This window comes from Panthera onca, chromosome D1, assembly GCF_046562875.1.
Source record: "Panthera onca isolate mPanOnc1 chromosome D1, mPanOnc1 haplotype 2, whole genome shotgun sequence".
Classification (NCBI taxonomy): Eukaryota; Metazoa; Chordata; class Mammalia; order Carnivora; family Felidae; genus Panthera; species Panthera onca.
In genome coordinates this window covers 103,292,226-103,315,282 of record NC_138348.1, presented here as the reverse complement: position 1 = coordinate 103,315,282, position 23,057 = coordinate 103,292,226, and the positions used below count along the sequence as shown (strand labels likewise).

Genomic DNA, 23,057 nt, shown 5'->3' with positions numbered 1-23,057 from the left:
CCTGAGCTGAAGTCAAACACTTGACTGAGCCACGTAGGCGCCCCAAGAGGTTTTAAGAATTATAGTCATACAATAGCCAAAGTATGGAAAGAACTCAAATGTCCACTGACGGATGAATGGATAAAGAAGATGTGGTATATATATACAATGGAGTATTACTCGGAAATCAAAAAGAATGAAATCTTGCCATTTGCAACTACGTGGATGGAACTAGAGGGTATTATGCTAAGCAAAATTAGTCAGAGAAAGACAAATATCATATGACTTCACTTGTGTGTGGAATTTAAGATACAAAACAGATGACCATAAGGGAAGGGAAGCAAAAATAATATAAAAACAAGGAGGGGGACAAAATGTAAGAGACTCTTGAATACAGAGAACAAACTGAGGGTTGCTGGAGGGGTTGTGGGTGGGGGATGGGCTAAATGGGCAAGGGGCATTAAGGAAGACACTTGTTGGCATGAGCCCTGAGTGTTATACATAGGAGATGAATCACTGAAATCTACTTCTGAAATCACTATTGCACTATATGCTAACTAACTTGGGTGTGGATTAATTAATTAAATTAAAAAAAAAAGAATGGTGGTCATAGATCAGTGTACATATTTTATGAGTTTGCTGACACCAAAAATAGTAATAGGTATGTTTTTTTCCCATGGCTCATGTTTTTTAGTGACCGTGGTAGATTTAAGAAAACATCTACCACTTATTTAAAAAAAAATTCTAATGTTACTTTTGAGAGAGAGAGAGCACGAGTGGGAGAGGGGCAGAGAGAGAGGGAGACACAGAATTCGAAGCAGTCTTCACGCTCTGAGCTGTCAGCACAGAGCCCAATGAGAGGCTTGAACTCACAAACTGTGAGATCATGACCTGAGCCGAAGTCGGACGTCTAACTGAGCCACCCAGGCTCCCCTACATCTACCACTTATTGGCTGAAATTGAGGAAAAGAAAAAAGTGCCCTGGTGTCTTGAGTTTATACCTAACGTGTTTGATAAGGATGGTGACGGAAGTTTGTGTATAAAACTGTCTCTCCTTCTATATCTAAAGAGTGGGTTGTTGCAGGAATCAAATGAGAGAATTCATGGAAAGCAGTTAGCAGAGGTCTCAGTACACCCTCAGTAAATGGTGGCTTACCCCTGCTCCTCTCTCTTCTTAATTACAAAATTTCCATTATCAATAGGTCCCAGATTTATTTTGATTTTTCTTATGAGCAGACCTTACTGAGCTTGTTTGTTAATATAGTTTAATATTTTTTTCAAGTTACTGCTCAAACTTTTTTTCTAATTAAGGTATGACATACATATGTGGAAATGCACGGATCTTAAGTGCACAGTCCAATGAGTTCTGGTAATTGGGTGTACCCAAAGAATCCACACCCCTGTCAATATAACAAACCTTTCCATCGCCCCAGGAGGGTCCCTCATTGCCTGCCTGCCCAGTCAGTTCCCATCCCCTCTACCCACAGAGACAACTGCTGTTCTGATTTCTTTCACCATAGATTATTTTTGCCAGTTCTAGAATTTCGTTGCATGAAATTTTATTGTGTTGTCCTCTATTGTGTCTGGAGTTTTTCACTCAGCATCATGTTTTTGAGGTTCACTCATGTTGTGTATATCAGTAGTTTTTCTCTTCTTCTTTCGTTTTTTTAAAATTTTGTTATTTACTTTTGAGAGAGGTAGTGCAAGAGGACACCAGAGGATCCGAAGCAGTGTCTGCGCAGTCTGACAACAAGCAGTGAGCCCGAGGTGGGGCTGGAACTCAAAAATTGTGAGATCATGACCTGAGCCGAAATGAAGAGTGGGGCACTTAACTGACTGAGCCACCCAGGTGCCCCTAATGGAGTCCATTTTAAACCAGCTCGTTAGGGGGCGCCTGGGTGGCTCGGTTGGTTGAGCGTCCGACTTCGGCTCGGGTCACGATCTCATGGTTCGTGAGTTTGAGCCCCGCGTCAGGCTCTGTGCTGACGGCTTGGAGCCTGGAGCCAGCTTCGGATTCTGTGTCTCCCTCTCTCTTCCCCGCTCATGCTCTGTCTCTCAAAAATGAATAAACGTTAAAAAAAAAATTAAAAAAAAAAAATAAACCAGCTCGTTAGTTGTGGTTAGTGCTTTCTAGGTCCTAGGACGTCTTCGCTACTCCAAGTTCACGGACATCATTTTCCTGTATTTCCTGTCAGAAGATTTACAGCTCCTTACCTTTAGTTCTATGATCTATTAAGAATTAATCTTTGTGTGGTGTGTGATATCGATCAAGGTTTTTATCATTGTTTTTGTGTTTTGGTTTGGTTTGGGTTTTTGCATTTAAACAGGAGTTGTTTCAGCCTTGTTTTTTCCCCCATTGAATTGCTCGATGCCTTGATTGAAAATTAAATTGACTGATAAGTGTCAGGCTCTTTCTCTTGAAATCAGGCAGTGTAAGTCCTTGGACTTTGTTCTTCATTTCTGAGATAGCTTTTTTAGGACCTTTGCATTTCTACATAAATTTTATACTCAGCTCGTCAGTTTCTATTTTTTAAAAAAACTGCTAGGAGTTTGTTTAGAATGATATGGCATCTACAGAGTAATTTATGGAAGAATTAACATTTTAATAATTTTAAATATTATTCTAGTCCTTGAATATATTATGTTGTTCCATTTATTTGGGTCTTCAACAGTGTTTTATAATTTTCAGTGTAGAACCTTTACACATACTTCTATTAAATGTATCCCAAAGTATTTTTGATGCTGCTATAAATGTTACTTGAAATTTTTTAATTTTCTATTTGTTATTATAGAGAAATAGGAATTTTGCATGTTGACTTTGTATGCCTTACTAAATTTACTTATTCTAGTAGTTTTTTTGTAGATTAATGTTGTCTACATACACAATCATGTCATCTGCACATGGTTTTACTTCTTCCTTTCTGATCTGTTTATGCTCTTTATTTTTTCATTGCCAAATTGTACTGCCTAAGACTTCTACAACATTAACAGAAACGGTGAGAGCAGACATCCTTGTTTATTCCCATTCTCAGGGGAAAATTTTTCACCATTAGGTATGATGTTAGCTATAGCTTTTTCATAGATGTTCATTATCAGGTTGAGGAAGTTCCTTCCTATTTCTTGTACACTGAGAGTTTTGTTTTGTTTTTTTTAATCATGACTACATATTGAATTACATCAAATGTTTTTTCTCCATCTATTTGGAGAGCAGATAACTTTTCTGTTTTATGCAGTTACTAGGGTAAATTATTTCGATTTTCAAATGTTAATCATCCTTGCATTCCTAGGATAAACCCCATTTAATCTTGATATGTTATCCTTTTTCTATATTTCTGGATTTAAATTCCTACTTAATATAGGTTGTGTCTATGTTAATGAGGAGTATTGGGCAGCAGTTTTTATTTCTTGTAATGTGCATGTCTGGTTTTGATACCAGGGTTATGTTGGCCTTAAAAAAACTAGTTAAAAAATGTTTCTGCTTCAGTTTTCTGAAGGAGTTGTTTAATGTGGATATTTTTCTTTCTTTTAAAAAAATTTTTTTGAGTTTATTTATTCAAGAGAGAACAAGTGCAAGCAGGGGAGGAACAGAGAGAGAGGGAGAGAGAGAGAATCAGAAGCAGGCTCCACTCCCTGTCAGTGTGGAGCCTGATGTGGGGCTCGATCCCACCAACCATGAGATCATGACCTGAGCTGAAATCAAGAGTCTGCTGCTTAACCGATTAAGCCCCTCAGGTGCCCGTATGTTTTTCTTTCTTAATGTTTGATAGAATTCACCAGTAAAACCATCTAGGATTGGAATTTTCTTTGTGAGAAGATATTGAAATGTGAATTCGTGGGTGCCTGGATGGCTCAGTTGACTGAGTCTCGGACTCTTGATTTCAGCTCAGATCATGATCCCATGGTCATGGGATTGAACCCTGATTCAGGCTCCTCACTGAGCATGGAGACTGCTTAAGATTCTCTCTCTTTCACTCTGCCCCGCCCCCCACTCTCGCTTGCTCCCTCCCTCCCTCTCTCTCTCAAAAACAAGTGTGAGTTCAATTTAGTTAACATATGTAAGAATGTTTATATTTCCTATTTCTTCTTGTGTCACTTTTAGTAGTTTGTATTTTTAAAGGGATTTATTTTATCCAAGTTGTCATATTCATTCGTTTACAATATTGCCTTTTTCATTCCTCATGTTGGTAATTTGTGTTTTCTTTTATTTTCCCTTAACCAATATTGTGAAAACTTTATCAGTTTTACTTATTTTTTTTTCAAAGAACCAAATATTGGCTTTGAATTTTATCTATTGTTTTTTATTTCATTGATATCTGCTCTTTATTTGTTTTCTTTCTTCTACTTACATTTAATTTGTTTTTCTTTACTTAGTTTCTTAAAGTGGAAGCTTAGAGCTTTGATTTTAAACCTTTTTTCTTTTTAATTTTAGTAATTGTGGCCGTAAATTTCCCTCTAAGCACTGCTTTAACTGTATTGTACAAGATTTTGAGCATCTTAAAATTGAGATATAAGTTACATAAAATGAAACATCTTTTTATTTTTTTATTTTTTTTTAAGTGTTTATTTATTTTTGAGAGAGAGCAAGCACACATGAGCACACATGAGCTGAGGAGGGGCAGAGAGAGAGGGAGACACAGAATCCGAAGCAGGTTCCAGACTCTGAGCTGTCGGCACAGAACCTGACGCAGGGCTCAAATTCACAAACTGTGAGATCATGACCTGAGCCAAAATTGGACATTGAACCGACTGAGCCACCCAGGCACTCTGAAACACCTTTTATTTTTTATTTTATTTTAATTTTTTTTAACGTTTATTTATTTTTGAGACAGAGAGAGACAGAGCATGAACAGGGGAGGGTCAGAGAGAGAGGGAGACACAGAATCTGAAATAGGCTCCAGGCTCTGAGCTGTCAGCACAGAGCCCGATGCGGGGCTCGAACTCACGGACCGTGAGATCATGACCTGAGCCGAAGTTGGACGTTTAACCGACCAAGCCACCCAGGTGCCCCTGAAACACCTTTTAAAACACCACTCACTTCCCCCTAACCCCAATACCTGGCAACCAGTGATCTTACCTTTTTCACTATAGTTTTGCCTTTCCAGAAACCCATATAAATGGAATCATGATATTTTACACTTTGTTTTGGCTTCTTCCATGTGGCATGCTGCCTTGGAGACCACCCACGTTTTGCTGTGGAGTCAGTAGCATTCTGTTGTGCGAGTGTCCTGCAGTTGGTTTATCTGTTTACCAGTTTTTGGACATGTGGGTTATTTCCAGTGTGGGGAAATTATGAGTAAAGCCACTATACACATTTGCATATGTTTTCACTTCTCTTGGATAAATACTTAGATGTAGGATTGTGAGTTGTATGATAAGCTTGTGTTTAACTTTGTAAGATACTGCCATACTGTGTCCCAAAGTGGCTGTATCATTTTGCATTCCACCTGCAATGTGTGAGAGTTTCAGTTCCTCCACATGATTGCTAGCACTTGATATTGTCAATCTTTGTAAACGTTAACCATTCTGGTAGATTTGTGGTGATAGCTCACTGTGTTTTTTTAACTTTCATTTCAGTAAAGACTAATGACCTTGAATATCTTTTTGAGCTCTAATTTGCCAATTGATATCTCTTTTGGTAAAGTGCTCAGATCTTTTACCCAGTTTTAAATAGTGTTGCTTCTTATGTTATTGAATTCCAGGAGTTCTTTATATATTTTGAGTCTATTTCTAGACTCTGTTCTGTCCAACTAATCAGTGTTTCTCCCTCTATCAGTACACTGTCTCAAGTACTGCAGCATTACAGAAAACTTGAAAGCAGAGCATGTTTTCCAACCTTGTTCTTTTGTTTGAAAATCATTTTGACTCTTATAGGTCCTTTGCATTTTCATACAAACTTTAGAGTCAATTTCTATTTAAAAAACTGCTGGAATTTTTGTTGAGATTGCATTAAATCTATAGGTCAATTTGAGGAGAAGCAACATCTTTAACAATAGTCTTGCAATCCGTGAGCCCATTTTGTCTCTCTATTTATTTAGTCCTTTCATTTCTCCTCATAATATTTTGTAGTTTTTAGTGCTTTACACATAATTGTTAAGGTGTATCCCTATTTCACATTTTTTGTTATTCTATAAATGGTATTTAAAAATGAATCTCTGCCTAGCATACAAAAATACAGTTGATATATATGTATTGGCCTTGAATCCTGTGGCCTTACGATACCTTATTAGTTTTAGAGGCTTTTTTTGTAGATTCTTTCAGATTTTCTATGTAGAAGATCATGTTGTCTATGAATAAAGACAGTGTTTCTTCTTTATTCCCACTCTTTATACCTGTATTTCCTTTTATTGCCTGTTGCACTGTCTCAAACCTACAGTACAATGTTGAATAGAAGGGTTTACTATCCCATAAATATCAATTTGATAAAAGTATTCGATAGTATTATTAAAATCTTCTCTAACTTTTTAAATTTTTGTTGCTTTATTAATTTCATAGTGAGGAGTGTTAAAATCCCCAACTATAACTGTGCTTTATTTCTCTGCTCTGTTGTTGGGTGAGTATACATTTAGAATTACATGCCCTCCTGATGAACAGATCCTTGTATCATTATGAAATGCCCCTCTTCATATCTAGTAATACTCTTTTTCTTGAAGTTTTTCTCATGCTTACTTTTTGCATGGCGTGTGTCTTGCCATCCTCTTATTTTCCATCTCTCCACGTGACATTGTATTCAAAGTCATTTCTTGGAGACAACATATAGTTGGGTCTTGCTTTTTTTTTTTTTTTTTGGTCAACTTTTATTTTGAAATAATTATAAATTTACAGGAAGTTGCAAATAAATTTATAGGGAGGTTCTGTGCACCCTTTACCCAACATCCCCCAATGTTAACATCTTAGGCAAATAGAGTATCGGTACTAGAAATTGACATTGGTTCAATCCACAGAGTTTATTCAGATTTCCCCAGTTTTACATATATTCATTTGTCTCTGTGTGTGTGTGTGAGCTTCTATGCAACTTTATCATGTGTGTAACTTTGTGTGACCACCACTACCACACATTAAGCAACACAGTCATCACCATGGGGCTACCTGGTTCTGCTCCTTTATAGCCACATCCTGTCCCTGCCCCCTATTCCTAACCACTGGCAACCAATAAATCTCTCTTCCATCTTTGTATTTATGTTACTTTAAGAATATCACACAGGGGAGCCTTGGTGGCTTAGTTGGTCAGGCGTCAGACTCTTGATTTCAGCTCAGGTCATGATCTCACAGTTCATGGGTTCAAGCTCCCCATCAGGCTCTGGGCCCACAGCACGGAGCCTGCTTTGGATTCTCTCTCTCCCTCTCTCTCTCTTTTTGCCCCTCCCCCACGCACTTTCTCTGTCTCTCTCTCAAAATAAATAAACTTTAAAAAAAAGAATATAAATTCAAAGATACAGTATGTAACCCTTCGAGATAGGGTTTTCATTCAGTGTAATTCCCTTCAGGTTCATCCAGGTTGTCCATAATCTTCAGTTCATTGTGTTTGTTGCTGAGTAGTACCCCAGGGCATTGCTTTTTTTGACCTGTCTATCTGTGCATTTTAACTGAAGCATTTCATCCATTTACCAATACTGTCTTTCTATTTGTTCTCTAGTTGGGCCATCTGTTTTTGTTGTTCTCTTTCTTCTTTCCTTCCTCTCCTGCCTTCTTTTAAGTAAAGAAAATATATTTTTAATATTTGATTTTAGTTCTTCTATTGGCTTTTTAGCCTGCCTCTGAATCATTTTTTTTTAGCTTTTTTTAGGGATTCCCATTTCCATCATTCATTTAATACAGTTTACTTAGAATTAATGTTATTATCCTTCACATACATTGTACAAATCTTGCAATAGTAACATTCCATTTACCTGCTCCACTGACTTTTTTACTATTTTTGCCTTCAACTTTACATTTACATACATAATGTACCCCACAATACAATGTTAGTATTTTAATGTACTTTGTTAAAATCACTTAATTATTTCTCTTTATTTAAATAGAGGTAGTTTTCTATGTTAATATCTTAGTGCTGTGCTGGGAGTCATAGACTGATTTTTTTGTGACTGAGAATTAGGCATTGTAATTGATGAAAAACATAATTTGAAACTGAAAGTATAATCAATATAACAGGGTTTAAATTATTTTTTTTTGTCTGATGCAAGATATTTTAGCATAATTTTCCTCCAGCTTAGATAAATCCCCAGTCATTATTTCTTTGCAAACAGAACATTTAAATGATACACACACACACAAATCTCAGTTTTAGCAAAAGTACCAGATCTAAGATCCTAGAAAATATTATTTAATACATGCCAGGAAATATCCACCCCTCCTCCAAAGGCCTAGTCTTACAGAAAGCTCCAACAGAAAACTCCCTTAAATGTTCTCTGTAATTGGATATTGAACTAAAATTCTTGAGACTTAATTTCCTGGGGCTATATTTTCACCTACTTAAGAAATGTCAGTCTTTGCTGGTTGTCTGTGAGCTATTATGACTGCGTCGTTTACCAGACATTGTACAGTGGGAATAGCATGATTTGAATTGAGTAAAGACACATGAGATGAACCATGTCATGTGAAACCCTGGGACAGATGTATAATCAGCCTTGAGTAAGGGAGTAAGAGAGGCCTTCTAGGTCCCTCCACATCCTCCCACTTTTTATTTCATATTGATTTAGATAAAGTAGAATTGCTCAGGCTTTCCTTTAGAGGCTTATTAGGAGATAAATATAGAAAAGGAGTTAAGTTCTATATTCATATTTTCCCTTAGAACAACTGTATCAAATTGGATTTTTTTTTTTTTTTACCTAATTCTTTCTTTCTATCCCGATAAAAGCAAATAAAACCAGATTCCTCATGGTAGTTAAGGAGAACACCATTACTTTTTCAAAGATATGTTTTTCTCCACTGTTGTGGAATATACTAATTTTTTACTAGAATACATTAGACATACCCCTGTTACTGGATAAGACAGACTTTCCTTAGAAATTTGGAAAAATATTATATTCTATCCCTCTAGTTTTATCCCTGTCTACTGTCTTAGCCTTATCTCCTCAATACTACAATGAAATCAACTCCTTGTTGTTTCCTGCCTGTATGCTGTTTCCTCCACTAAATGGCTTTGTCTTCCTTCTCCATCTGTAAAATATTCTAGTCCTTCAAATCTCCACTTCTGAGAAAGATTTCCCTCAATTCTGCAAGCTGACAGCAATATCTCCTCCCTTTAAATCCACAGAAGTCTGTGTATATTTTTTAAATTTTTTAAATATTTATTTATTTTTGAGAAAGAGGCAGAGCGTAAGTGGAGGAGGGGTAGAGAGAGACAGAGACACAGAATCCGAAGCAGTCTCCAGGCTCTGAGCTGTCAGCACAGAGCCCAATGCGGGGCTCGGACTCAACGAACCGCGGGATCATGACCTGAGCCGAAGTTGGACGCTTACCCGATTGAGCCACCCAGGTGCCCCAAGTCTGTATATTTCTTAACACACATAGTGATTTGTTAAAATGTCACATACCCTAATTTATTAATAAGCTTCTTGAGGGAAGGACTTGCTTACTCATATTCATATTTCCCATATTATGCAGCACAGCATATCTTGCTTCAAAGATACTGGATAGATATTTGTCAAGCAGTTAATTAATCAAAATACATAAGTGCCAATTTTAGTACCGTCATTATGAATGGTATCATCTAATAGGCTTTGCGAACGTCTCTATTACATTCAGCAGGGCCAAGCCTAGAGTCCATCCTGGAGGCAGGGCCTGTTTGGAAGGACTTGATGACATGGCACACAGAATCAGCCAAGGACACCCCCAGTGTGAATAGATAACTTGTTGGGTGCATCTGGCGGCAGCTGAGCTGCTGGCAACTTTTGTTTGGCGTGAAGAGCTTTCAGCCCAGCTCTCATTGTGGCACCTCGCTTCCATTATGTTTTGCCTCCTGTTTTGTTTATATGAAAAACTACAGTCTTGTCTTAGAATTTCTGGGTATTATGAGTACCTTAGGGAAATCTGATTATAGAGATAATCTACTCAACAGTGAAGAGTTTCAATTTGTTTCTATTGAGTTTTGTCAATTCCGAATCCCAGATACCTTTGTCTTCCAGCCCATTGACTAGAGCCTCCCAGCCAGACGTTGAGGCATCTGTTTCTATAGTCTTACGAACTGGGAAAGATAAATAAGAATGTGCGGGAATTATCTGTGTATTTGCTAACCACCAATTTAGATCTAAATAGACTCCCTCTGTTAGGAAGACTAATGAATTCCAATTCTCTGAAATATCCTTTGCTTTTAACAAGCAAGATGGAAGGTAGCTAAAGAAAAAAGAGAGGGAGAGAGAGAGAGAGAGATACACAGAGGGAAGAGCTGTGAATAATGCCACCAGAGAACCAATTATGTTCACCAGCTGGCATTGAGAAACTTGTTTCCTGTGACAAAAAAAAAAAAAAAAAGATTTCAGTTTTAGCCTCAGACTCCTTTTTGACATTGTGTTCTTTAGGGCTGAATGACAAATGCTCCCAGATACCCCCTAATATATTAGAAAAAAATTCTTCACACTTGTTACATGTAACATGACAGAGCAATGGGTGGGAAGAGAAGGGCCAGCAGAGGCATCAATATGGCAGTCAATACGAATCGATGGGATAAAATGCTGGTCTCCCCAGCCACATAACTGACTTAGTGATACGTTCATGACTTGGCGAGACGGGGATTTAAAAAAACACTTGGTCAGGACATTTCATAGATGTAAGACTAGATTTGTTGTGAAAGAAGAGTGAAAAAGCTGTGTTTTCCAGTAATACAAAGTGCATTTTGAACTTGGGTTATTTTTTCCCCTGTTTGTGATGGCAGCGAAACCCAGAACTGAGCCTTTATGTGCTTTAGTGGGGGACAGCCCAGATCTTAGAATGTCAGTAAATCAAAGCCCAGTTCTACAGTATGACAGTTCAGAGGAAGAAAGTCAGATGTAAATAATACTGACTTTAAAAACAGTATCTATTTCAGAATCTCTCAGCTGGTAAAACTTGGAAGGAAGCGGTGTCACCTCAAGGTTCATTCATGTTGTAGCATGTGCCAGAATTTCCTTCCTTTTTAAAGCTGAATAATATTACGTTGTATGCATATATCATGCTTATGCGTTCCTCTTTGATTGACACTTGGGTTGCTTCCACCCCTCGGCTACTGTGAATAATGGTGCTGTGAACATGGGTGTACAAATAACTGAGTCTCTGCTTTCAGTTCTTTTTGGATTTATACCAAAGAATGGAATTGCTAGACCATATGGTAATTCTATTTTTAATTTTTTAGGAGCTGCCACTGTTTTCCATAGCAGCTGTACCATTTTACATTCCCACTAATAGTGCATGAGGATGTCAATTTCTTTATATCCTCACCAACACTTATTTTATGTTTTTGTTTTATTTTGTTTTGTTTTAGTAGCCATCTAATGAGAGTGAAGCGGTATTTCACTGTGGTTTTGATTTGCACTTCCCTGACGGTTAGTGATTGTATTGGTGAGCATGGACTGCCATAACAAAGGCCATCAACTCTGTTTCCTACAGTTCCAGAGGCTGGGAAGTCCAAGATCAAAGTTCTAGCCAGTTAGGTTCCTGGTGAGAGCTCTTCCTGGCTTGCTAATGCCTGCCTTCTTCTCCATACCCACATGGAGGAGACAGAGAGATCATTCTCTCTACCTCTTCTTCTAAAGCCACCAATCCTAGTAGATAGTGCCCTCATTTAACCTTAGTTACCTTTTAAAAGTCCTGTCTCCAAATTTAGTCACATATGAGTTTTGGAAGGACATAATTTGGTCCTTGGCAGTGATGTTGAGCTTCTTTTCATGTGCTTATTAGCCATTTGTATATCCACTTTGGAGAACTGTCTATTTAAATCCCTTGTCCATTTTTAAATGGGGTTATTGTTTTGTTTGGGTTTGTAGAAATTCTTTACGTATTCTGGATATTAACTCCTCATCAGGTATATGATCTGCAGGTATCGTCTCCATTCTGAGGGTTGTCTTTTTACTTCTTGATGGTGTCCTTTAAAGCGCAAAAGTTTTTCACTTTGATGAAGTCCCATTTACTTTTCCTTTGGCTGCCTGTGGTTGTGGTCTCATATGCAAGAGACCATTGTCTTAGTCAGAGTCATGAAGATTTACTCCTATGTTTGCTTCTAAGAGTTTTACGGTTTTAGCCATTATGTTTAGGTTTATGTTAATTTTGAGTTAATGTTTGTACATGGTGTGAGATATCCCTCTTAGTTCCTAAGACCATAGTAGTTTTAGAATGCTCATTACTAGAACAGATATGAAAAAAATTGGTAAGGAGTGTTTTGTTTTTGTTTTGTGGTTTTTCTTTTCTTTTCTTTTCTTTTTCTTTTTCTTTTTTTTTTTTGGTTGTTATTCTTAAGGGTCTTCTCCAAAACAATTACTTACTTATTGCAGACATGGGTAAATCACATCTACTTATATCATCAAAAATATACTTCATTTACATTAAGCTCATTCAGTCTGATAACCAGAGAAATCCAAACATAAGGTAACCTAACAAGAATGGCTGCCAGTAGCAGTTGAGATTAACAGTCGCTGAAATGTTGTGAATAATATCTTGATTATAAATAAAAGCTTGGCCTCATCTTTGTACCCAGAATTGGCTAAGACTACATGTCATTTTTAATTTTGATTAATGGCAGAGTAACTAATTAGGGTGGGAAAGGGATTAGAAAATCATTCAAGATGTCGGTGTAGTCCTCGTGCCATTTTGTCATGGATGCTATAGTCAAGTTCACAGTGACAGGCACATGTAATAACTAGGAGCTGAGAATAGTTAGATTTGAAGAGTCAAGGCAGTGCTTTTAAAATCAGCATTTTTAGTTAGATTTGATTTTCTTTCTCTGAATTATTATGCTGTTGAATTGGGCTTTGATTTATTGACATTCTGAGATTTGGTACAGATTTTCTTTTTGCTTTGCAGGATGCACAGAATCAAAAATTAAAGACCAGTATATGGTACTATGAGGTAAGTGCTGTTTCCTTCCATGCATGCTGGACTCCTGATTTCTATAGTGGTGCCTGGGTGGCTCAGCCATTTAAGCGTCCGACTTTGGCTCAGGTCATATCTCGTGGTTCATGAATTCGAACCCTGCATCGGGCTCTCTGCTGAGAGCTCAGAGCCTGGAGCCTGCTCCTCATTCTGTGTCTCCTCTCTCTGCTCCTTCCCCACTAGCACTCTCTCTCTCTCTCTCTCTCTCTCTCTCTCTCAAGAATAAATAAACATTAAAAAAAAAAATTAAATCTGTTGCAAAATATAATTATTCTAAGGAATAGATATTTTCTTTGTGTTTGCAATTTAGTTTCTTAGACCTGCAGCAGATCTAATTTATTGGAATCTGTGTAAGATATATGGCCATGGTTTCTGGTTGGGGCACCATCTTTAGGGGTTAGCAGGGAAGTCCTCTCCCTTAACAGTACCAGCAAGCAGATCAGTTGGGTTATTCATCCAAATCGTTTTTCAGTTCTTTGGGGAGATTGACATTGCCCCTTTTTGATACATTTCTTTTCTAGCTTCTCCTAACAGGTTTGGGATGACGAATTTTTATCCTGGAGCCCCACCATGTTTAATGGGATTAGGGAGATCTCTCTACCTCTAAACGCCATCTGGGCCCCTGATATCATCATCAGTGAGTTGTAAGTGTGCTGGGGTGTATTTCTACGGGGCTTAAACTGCTTGGACTACTTATGCCAGTTGTCACTTTCAGTCACTGTTGCTGTCTTTTGTTTCTTAACCTAAAGAGGATCATAGTGTTGGGAATATTCCAGGTAGAAGTACCATAGTTGACATCATTTAAGATACAGATTTAATTACAAATGCTTGAGGTTACTCATGGGTTATGTCCGTTGCAAAAGTAGCAAGTGAATTATCTTTTGAGGCTGTCATTACTGAATCCATCTTTGCCAGGGTAAATGACGTCATGGGAAATGTGATTCTGTCGTTGCACTTCTAGACTAATCCTGAGTGTCACAGCCACTACCATCGCATAATCAGTTCTGTTCATGTATTGAAATGACTAAGGCCTTCTCTGTAACAGCGAGGTCTTCTTGTGTTTCATATAGTGTGGACATTGAATGATCACCCGGCCTCCCCTATGTCTATGTGAACTCATCTGGGACCATTAAGAACGCTAAGCCTATCCAGGTGGTTTCCACATGCAATTTAGAGACATAACGCTTTTCCATTTGATATGCAGAACTGCAGCCTAACTTTCAGTAGCATCCTGCACACGGGTAAACCGTGAGTGGCATAGTGTGCCAATGGGAAAACACTCTTGTGCTGGGTTGGCGCACTTGGGTGAAATTATATCATGCTGTCTGTGAGGTTTATTTTGTTCTTGCACATAGTTTTTACAAATCGAAATCTTTTCTTACAGCTATTTGGCTACCATTGTAATTTGGACTGAGTACAGTGTTGTGCCCAGATATATTGCTCACTGCTGCTCTAGGTTTGGGAATACACTATTAGGCCTCCTCTGCCACTGAGAAGGTTATAGAAGTGGTAGGACCAGGGGCGCCTGGGTGGCGCAGCCGGTTAAGCGTCCGACTTCAGCCAGGTCACGATCTCGAGGTCCGTGAGTTCGAGCCCCGCGTCGGGCTCTGGGCTGATGGCTCGGAGCCTGGAGCCTGTTTCCGATTCTGTGTCTCCCTCTCTCTCTGCCCCTCCCCCGTTCATGCTCTGTCTCTCTCTGTCCCAAAAATAAAAAAATAAAAAAATAAAAAAAACGTTAAAAAAAAAAAAAAGAAGTGGTAGGACCAGGTCCATCATTCTATGGATAATGGAGTACAAACTATAAATTCACAGTTGGTTGTTTGTTTTTTTTTTTCACTGAGAGGGAGACTCTATTCCACATCCCTATCCCTAATTCAAAATGGTTATACTGAGCCCCATCTCAGTAAGACTGTACATGTGGGGGCAAGAGTGAAAGGAATAATTTGAGTTGGGAGTTGGAAAAGCGGGTGGTTATTGGGGCCTCTGTGTGTGGGGAAGTCCATTGTTTCTCTTGTTTTCAGTGGAAGATGTAGACCTGGCCTTCCTGAGGAGCAGAGAAGACATTAAGCCTGACAAAAAGGAATTTTTGAAGGACAGTGAGTGGGAGCTTCTTTCTGTGTCCTCAACATACAACATCCTGCAGAGCAACACTGGAGATTTTGCACAGATTCGTTTTAACGTAGGTCCTTCCTGTTCCTGTTGCCTACTTCTCTGCAGTCGCAAGCCTTCTCTGCTGGGCTCAAGGATCTCTGCTCTGTCGTGTATTCTCATTCATTATCATCATCCAAAAACTGATGATTCAGGTGGCTCTGGACACCCCTTGCATTACAGCATTTCACAGACCAGAGATTCAGTCCCAGATCCTGGACTCCTACTGTAAGGATTCCATATGTGAGTAAAAAGAGAATGGTTTCAGGCACCTGAACCACCCACCTTAGCAGGCATCCTCAAGCCTCTCGGTGCATACTAACATCCCCACTCCCAATTGCTGCTGAGAGGAGGGGGAAACTAAAAAAAGAAAAGAAAGAAAACCCACATACAGCAACAGCAACAGAGTGGGAGAAGAGCGTCTCTTTAACGTTACTGTCCTGTTTTTAACTGAGTAAATTATTAATTAATTCCAGAAACAAATGCATAAAGCTATCATTATTAATTTGACTATCTTGAGCAATTAGCTAACAAATCACCTACAGGATCCTCAGAGACTCCTGGTGGTTTCTGGATCAGAGAGAACAGCTGCTCTAAAGGGATTCGATGAGAACCCAAGCTTCTCGGAAGCACCACCAGGATGCTCTTGGCTGCATTGTCATGGGGCAGTTTGTTCAGCAGGGGCCTGAGGGGTGGGGTGCAGGACAGCAAAACTGCTGTTTTGCACTCCAGAAGCAGCCATTCTCCCTTCCCTGGCCCTTCTGGCAAACTGTCCTGATAAGTGGTTTGTAGCAAGTTCATGCAACTGGTAGATCCACAGTCAGTATTCATTTCTGCTTTTCTGCGCAAAGTCAGCTAATAGTGTTGATAGCTGGGTGGGGAGGAGTTCTTCATGCCAGGTAATGTCTGTGATTGACAAATAGAGACTACAGACAGGTCAGGATGACACACGACATGAATTCTCTTGGAAACAATCCTTTTGGATAAGAAGGAAAATTCAGACTAGCCTAGGTGCTATGGTTATGCTGGATAATCATACGCTAAGAGGGGGTGGTATCAAAATAAGCTATTATTGAGGGCACAGATGCCCCTCCATTGGTCAAAAGATGTTCCATGCAGCTTTCCAGCAAAGCTCTGGTTAAATCAGGGCCTCCTAGAAATAGCTGTGGCTTGAACGTGACTAATGTATAACTAACTCATCACAACTCATACTTTCCTGGTGGTGGAGTCTGGGTGTTTGCCTGTTCTGCTTGGTTTTTAGCAAAGCTAGCGTCGTGGCTTATTTGTCCACTTTTTTTTTTTTTTTTTAAGTGAGAGAAAGGGAGGGGAAAAAAGAAAGCTTTTTTAATTTCAATGAGTTTCTTGGCTAAGAGTAAACACCTCATTAATTTTAAAGATATCAGCCCACAAACATTATTAATGCAGCCCGAATAATGGCGAGCATTAAAGGGAAATGTGAGGGAGGAGCCCGTGCGAGGTGGAACACAGTCACCTACCAAGCGCTCCGGAGAACGCTGCACACACCATTACCTACACTGCACGAAGGAGACAAACAAAGGCAAGAGGCAGGGCCGATAAACAGGAGTGCGCACGCACACACTCACACACACATACACTCATACTCTTTCCATAAAGCAGCCATTATTTGTAGTTACACGTCACCCTTTACCCTGAATATTAATTTGTCTTCCCAGTCGTGGCGAAAGGCTTTCTATGTAGTAGGTCCATTTTTAAATATGATGGACAGAGGCGTAAAACAGTGCTTACGGAAGGAGAAGCTTCCCTGTGTCTCGGGAACAGTGATCCCATCCCTTTGCCCTGTTCACCGCCATGCTTCCTCTGCATTTACAGTGTTTACATTGAGGTATGCCAGAGGTGGGCATCGATAGCACTGTATGCTTTTGGAGCTGTTCCCTGCATCTCTTTGCCCTGGGGGCTGCTTTCCACCCTCGCCCTCTGGAACAGAGTAGGGAGAGAACCCTGAGTAGTCACAGATCATGTTTCATAGACAGGGAGCCACGCCCAGAAGCAGTTATACAACTTTGGAAAGACTTAAAGTAGATTCAGTGGCTATCCTAGGTCTCTTGTCTCCCTTGGCCTCTCTCAGCCCCCATGCCTCCGCACACCTGCTATGTGCCCTGATGGGCTCATGATCTCTTACTCCATACCAGTCATCCTGCTCTGAAGTTAACAACTGAGGCATCCTGGTGACCTTCGGTAGCCTTTGGGCAATCATGTGAAATTGAGAGCCCGGTTCTCTGCCAGCACTGGTCTGCCAGGGTCCTGACAGCAAAGGGCCATCTTCCTCCTGATCTAATCACCTGCAGTGTCCCTGTCCAGGCTGCCCAGTGTGGGGGTGGAGACAAGTGGGGCAGACAGGAGGAAAGATGATCTAAATATCTTGCCCCTCTGGGCCTGATGTACATTGCTGCCATTACTACTAAATCAAGTGCTCAGGATTCGTGGTTAGCTCGAGCTAATGTGCAGTCATATCTGCTGGCTCTAGAACACGTTTTGTTTATCAGAGGGCACTGCTAACACATTGGAGTCAGGCTACATTCCACAGGGGGCTCAGAGCATGGGCACCTTTTGCCTGCAAGGAGGTCTGTGTGCAGCCTGGCACCTGCTCCAACAGCCATAGGGGGGAAGATTCCCTCCAATACATTATCAGACATAATGCTTCCAGAAATAGAAGGGTGATCATTCCATGTCTACATGGCAGCTTTTTGTTTTTTTGTTGTTTAAAAAAAAAAAAAGAGGGTAGAAGTGGGAGGAGGTAGGAATAAAATGTGAGAATTCATTTTGGATGGAAAAGGGTGGACAGCTGTTGGAAGAACTAAAGTGAGCCCAACACGCACATATCCTCACAATGAGTGAGATGTTCATGCAGGCAGGGCTGGGAGCCTTCCCGGGCACCCCTGGAAAAATGCAGAGGGGCAATTGAGAAAGCAAGGTGCCCCATCTTTTCCTCTTTTTCTGGCATAGTTTTCCTTTATAGATTAGGTTAGAGTAGTTTTGTTGAGATATCCATTGAATGCAGCTCATGAACTTGAGAGAAGTTCCTTCTGAGCTCCACCAGATCGGGAGGGAGAGTGAGAGAATGAGAATTTAGAGCCCTAGAAATCATTCCAGGGTCATTCAAGCACCCTGACGTCATGGACTTTGTGCTAACCCAGCCTGACCCATGGTCCAGATCCAACTCCGAGTCCGGAAGCTCTCGCTCCTATGCAGAGATCTTACTTAAATGGCAGCAACTTTCCCATTCTTTCTGAATTGGGAATGGTGGGAGGGGCTTGGGAGAGGAGGAAAATGGGCTTCTGTATGAAGCGTGAGTCTGGGCGTCAAAAATTCCAACTATGTCATAAAGACGGTCATGCAAAATTGAGTACTGGTGGGGTCTACCATCAAGGAGGCAATTAGAGGCTAACCTTGGGGCCTATTCCATCTCCAAGGAGCTCTCCACACACACATTCTGAATTAGATTGATCTCTTTCATTAACATCAATAGGCTCCAAATACCTTTGTGTACTTATTATTACCTGGCTTTAATGGATAATGAAATTGTGGCATAATATTGCTAACACCTGAAGGGTGTCTAATGGAGAACACGGACTGAAACTAAAGTGCTTTTTCTTCCCTTTCTGTGGAATTTAAAGGCACCAGCTCCTTTAGTCCGTTAGAAATGATGGGCTCTAGGTAGGGGCAGTTCCACGGAGAGTGGTCTCACTGAGCTGGTGACATCCCTTCCCCCCCTAGCATCAGCCATCAGCTGGAGTCCCTTACTGTCTCTGGAATGACCTGCAGAGAGGTAGCCCTCAGGGGATGGATCTCAATAGGAGAGGCCCCATCTGGGCTAACTCCACGCTCCCACCTTCTTGGAACTAAAAGTAACATTACTAATAAGACTCCAGTACAACGCAACGAACATCTCTTGAGCCCTTGTCATGTGCCAGGCTCAGTGGCCCCACTGAGGACACAAGCATGGGTAGAGCGGGGCTTCTGCTATCCATCATGGGCCTGAGATGTTGCCCAGGGAGACATTGTGACAGTGACCACAAAACCCAGCATTTACTTGACCCTGGGCACCATTTTAAGTTTGCACATGTAATCCTCACATCTCTATGAGATGGGTACTCTGAGTATCTGCATTTTTACAAATGGATGGATCGGGGTACAGAGAAGTTAACTTGCCCAAGTTTAAGTAACTTGCCCAAGGTTACAGGGTAACTGTGGAGCCTGACCTTGAGCCCCCAGTCAGTCTGACTCCAGAGACTATGTGCTAATCCTCTTTGATGCTGACACGCAACTCGGCTTGACATGGTCTATTCTAGTCCATTCTTTGGTGTTCATCCAACTGTGTGTTACTGGGCAAGTCACCTGTGCTCGTTTCCTAGGGCTTCCATAACAAAGTACCACAAACCAGGTGGCTTAAAACAACAGAAATTCATTCTCTCAGCTCTGGAGGCTGGAAATCAGGGTGTGAGCATGATTACTTCCTTCTGGGAGCTCCAGAAACAATCTGTTCCGTGCCTCTCTCTTAGCTTTTGGTGGCTGACAGCAACCCTGGGCTTGTAGGTATATCAGTCCAGGATCTGCCTCCACCCTCATGTGGCATTCTCCTTTGTGCGTCTCTCTTCTTCTCATAAGGACCCCAGTTGTGTTGGCCCACCCCACTGCAGTCAGCCCTCATCTTAACTAATTATATGTGCGGTGATCCCATTTCCAAATAAGGTCACATTCTTACCTTCCAAGAAGGACATTAATTCTTGGGGCCATTATTCAACCTGGACAGTCCACTGCCCTCTCTGGCTCCCCCAAATTCATGTCCATCACCTATGCAAAATACCCACCCTCTCCCAACATCCCTAAATGTCTTACCCCATTTCAGCATCAACTCTGAGACCAAAATAACATCTAAATATAAACTCAGAAAGTCCCAAATCACATCGTCTAAATCAGGTACAGACTCTGGATATGGTCCATTCTGGGGCAAATTCCCTTTCCATCTTCAGAGCCTGGTTGCTGATCCCCTGGGATGGACAGAAGCCTGTCCTATTAACTCTTCTAATTCCAATATTTAAAAAAAGTGCCTGACACTGTGTTTATGGTCAGTTAATGTTCCTTCAACAAGAGAGTAAAGAGATTTGAAGATCAAATGAGATCATGAAAACAAACCATTTCTGAAAACTGTGATAAAATTAGAATTTCTTTAGGCTGCACTGGGCTTGCAGAGAAAATTAGTCCATAAGTACATGCTCCTAAATCAACCTGAAGAAAAAGGAAGGCCCTTTGTTCTTGAAGAAAACCAAAGACAGGGCCTATGTAGCTTTATAGTGTTATAAGCCAAACATAGGTGGCAGGATTTCTGCTTTAAGTTACAGGACAGCTAATTGTCTGCCTTGTAGCCGCCATGTTTCCCTTGCACTTCCGGCTGCTGGCACTATCCAGTGACAAATATTCTCCTGACAGGACTGGCTACATACTTGGTGGGGTCCGGTGCAAAGGGAAAATGTGGGACCCCTGTTCATAAATTATGAGTTTCAAAATGGCACCAGCAGAGCCTGAAACCAAACAAGCCCTTGTAAGTGCCAGGACCCGGGAAGTTTCCCAAGCCTCATGCCCATGAAGCCCGCCTACCTCGCAGCCTCTTGGCCCCTGCCACACCTCTCCCCTGGCACTGTGGGGGACACGTGTTCTGACAAAACTGAGGAGCCGTCTTTGGTTCTGGCCCAGATTTATGTTCACTCTCTGCACCAGCCTCTGGGTGGAGAGGAACCATCTCAGCATGTGTTATTTACACGGGGGCTTTATTTAAAGAGACAACAGCCAATCTCAAATGTACCCAACATGTTCAGCAAGCAAAAGTGAAGTGCATTTTAAAAAAAGAAAAATCAGGGGGCAGGCACCTGGGTGGCTGAGTCGGTTAAGCATCAGACTCTTGATTTCAGCTCAGGTCATGATCTCACAGTATGTCGGTTTAAATCCTGCCTCAAAGTCTGTGCTGGCAGCACAGAGCCTGCTTGGGATTCTCTCTCCTCTCTCTTTATCCCTCCCCTCCCCTTCTCTCTCAAAATAAACAAACATAAAAAAAAAAAAAGAAAAGAAAATCAAGGCATGCACCTGGGAGCACTTAAACTAGGACATGTAGGCACTTAGAATCCAGGGACTCTGCAACTCTATTCCCTTGACTCTAAGCCTAGGCTCTTCCTGCTTAGGCAGCTGCCTGCTTGTACTTCCTTTAGGGCAGGGTTCTTACACTTACTGTTCATGTCATATCTGCCATGAGGTCTGGGGGGTGGAGGTGGTCTTCCCACTTCTACCCTCTAGAGACAGCAGGCTTGGTTGCCCCCCACCACCCCACATAGCCTAGGTCAGGCACACAACACAAGACCCCTGTGGACTCTGACCATGTGGCTCCCTTTCTGTGGCTCCCTTCCTACGGCCCCCAGCTAACCACTGCCTGGTGGGTCATGTCACAGCATGACCAAGAGAGCTGGAGACACACAGGTTGGTGACAGTTCATTTTGTTGTGGTTTTTCTTGTAGACTGTGCTTTGATAGAAATGTGTTTTAACCATATCATTACAAAGCATGAGTGTGGCTCTCATTTAGATATCTGCAGCCCATCATACTTCATGTGAAAGACAACAGCCAGACTGCAATCCTCCAAATGGCTCTGGCCTGCCAACCTCCACTGAGTCGGGATATGCTCCCAGACCCAAACGCTGGGGGACCCCTGTTATCTCCTGCAAGGTGGTAGGTATCTGGTCTCCCCCAGCCAAGCTCTTCCCCACCTCCATCTCCTCCATTCACGGCCTCTGCCTTGGCTTTCAGGTATCATTCCCATGCCACCCCCCTCCTCCAAATCCAACAGCAAAGAGCTCAGAACGTGCATTTGTTTGGCAAACTGATTGAATACCCATCGTAAGATAGGTATTATCTTTGGCCCCATGAGGAATGTCTTAAAAGTTGCTGCTTTTGCCCCCAAAGGGTCACAGAAAGCAGTCCTATCGTTCCCTGATGGAAATAGTTTGTGTTTATTAAAGACACTTCCTGTCACCGCCCCCAGAGAAGCGAGGTCTACGAAAATGGCAATGACAGAGCAACTTTCTGAGTCTCAAATTCCCAGCTACAGAGCCCCGGCAGGAGCTCCGGATGCTCAGCCATCCTGCGGGGTGTCTTCAGTTATCCCCCCAACTTAGACCCACTTTGCCCCTTCTCCTCCTGCTCTGTGCCCCTGGAGATGAACCACAGTCTCTCTGACCAATAGGAAGAGGGGACGGAGTGGCAGGAGATTGGAGAAGGGGAGAGTGAGGAGGGTGCAGATGAGCACTCCATTTTTCTCCCGGTGGAGTTAGTTACCACGAGTCTGGCTGTGCCCCTAAGGGGAAGCCACAGCTCCTGCTTGGTGGCCTTCTCCACCCAGCTTTCAGATTCTGCTCACGTTCTCAGCCCTTGCCCCCTTCAGGACTAAGGGCAGAAGCAGCTCACCCAGTCCTCCCAAGTATCTGGGGCACTGCCCCCCTTCTTGTGGTTTCCCTCTGCCCTGCTCCTTGTAAACGGTCTCCTTGCCAAGAGCTCCACAGATTTCCCAGTGGTGCTATTTGTTCCTGCCCAGACTCTGACACATACACAGGTGCTAAGGTACTCACGTTCCACATAGGAAGATGGGCTAAACCAAAAATAGTACAAGATGTTGCCTACACGCTGTCCGAAGAAAAATGTTGGTGTAAGACCTCAATTTAAAACAGCTTCTCGCTCACCAGCTGTGTGAGTTTGAAAAAGAAATTTAATGTCTGTGTACCTCGGTTTCTTTGTCTGGAGACGATAATACCCAGCCTTTAGTGTTGGTGTGAGGGTTTGAATAAGAGC

General features: G+C 41.4%; 1 protein-coding gene across 1 annotated transcript in view; it reads left to right on the top strand.

The window, feature by feature from the left end:
• Positions 1-23,057, top strand: part of HTR3B (5-hydroxytryptamine receptor 3B) — a 74,546-nt gene that overhangs the window by 24,973 nt on the left and 26,516 nt on the right. Inside the window, 5 exon segments of the mRNA XM_078432763.2 lie at positions 12,970-13,014; positions 13,573-13,682; positions 14,109-14,217; positions 14,219-14,279; positions 15,060-15,217. Coding sequence (XP_078288889.1) covers positions 12,970-13,014; positions 13,573-13,682; positions 14,109-14,217; positions 14,219-14,279; positions 15,060-15,217 — 483 coding nt within the window.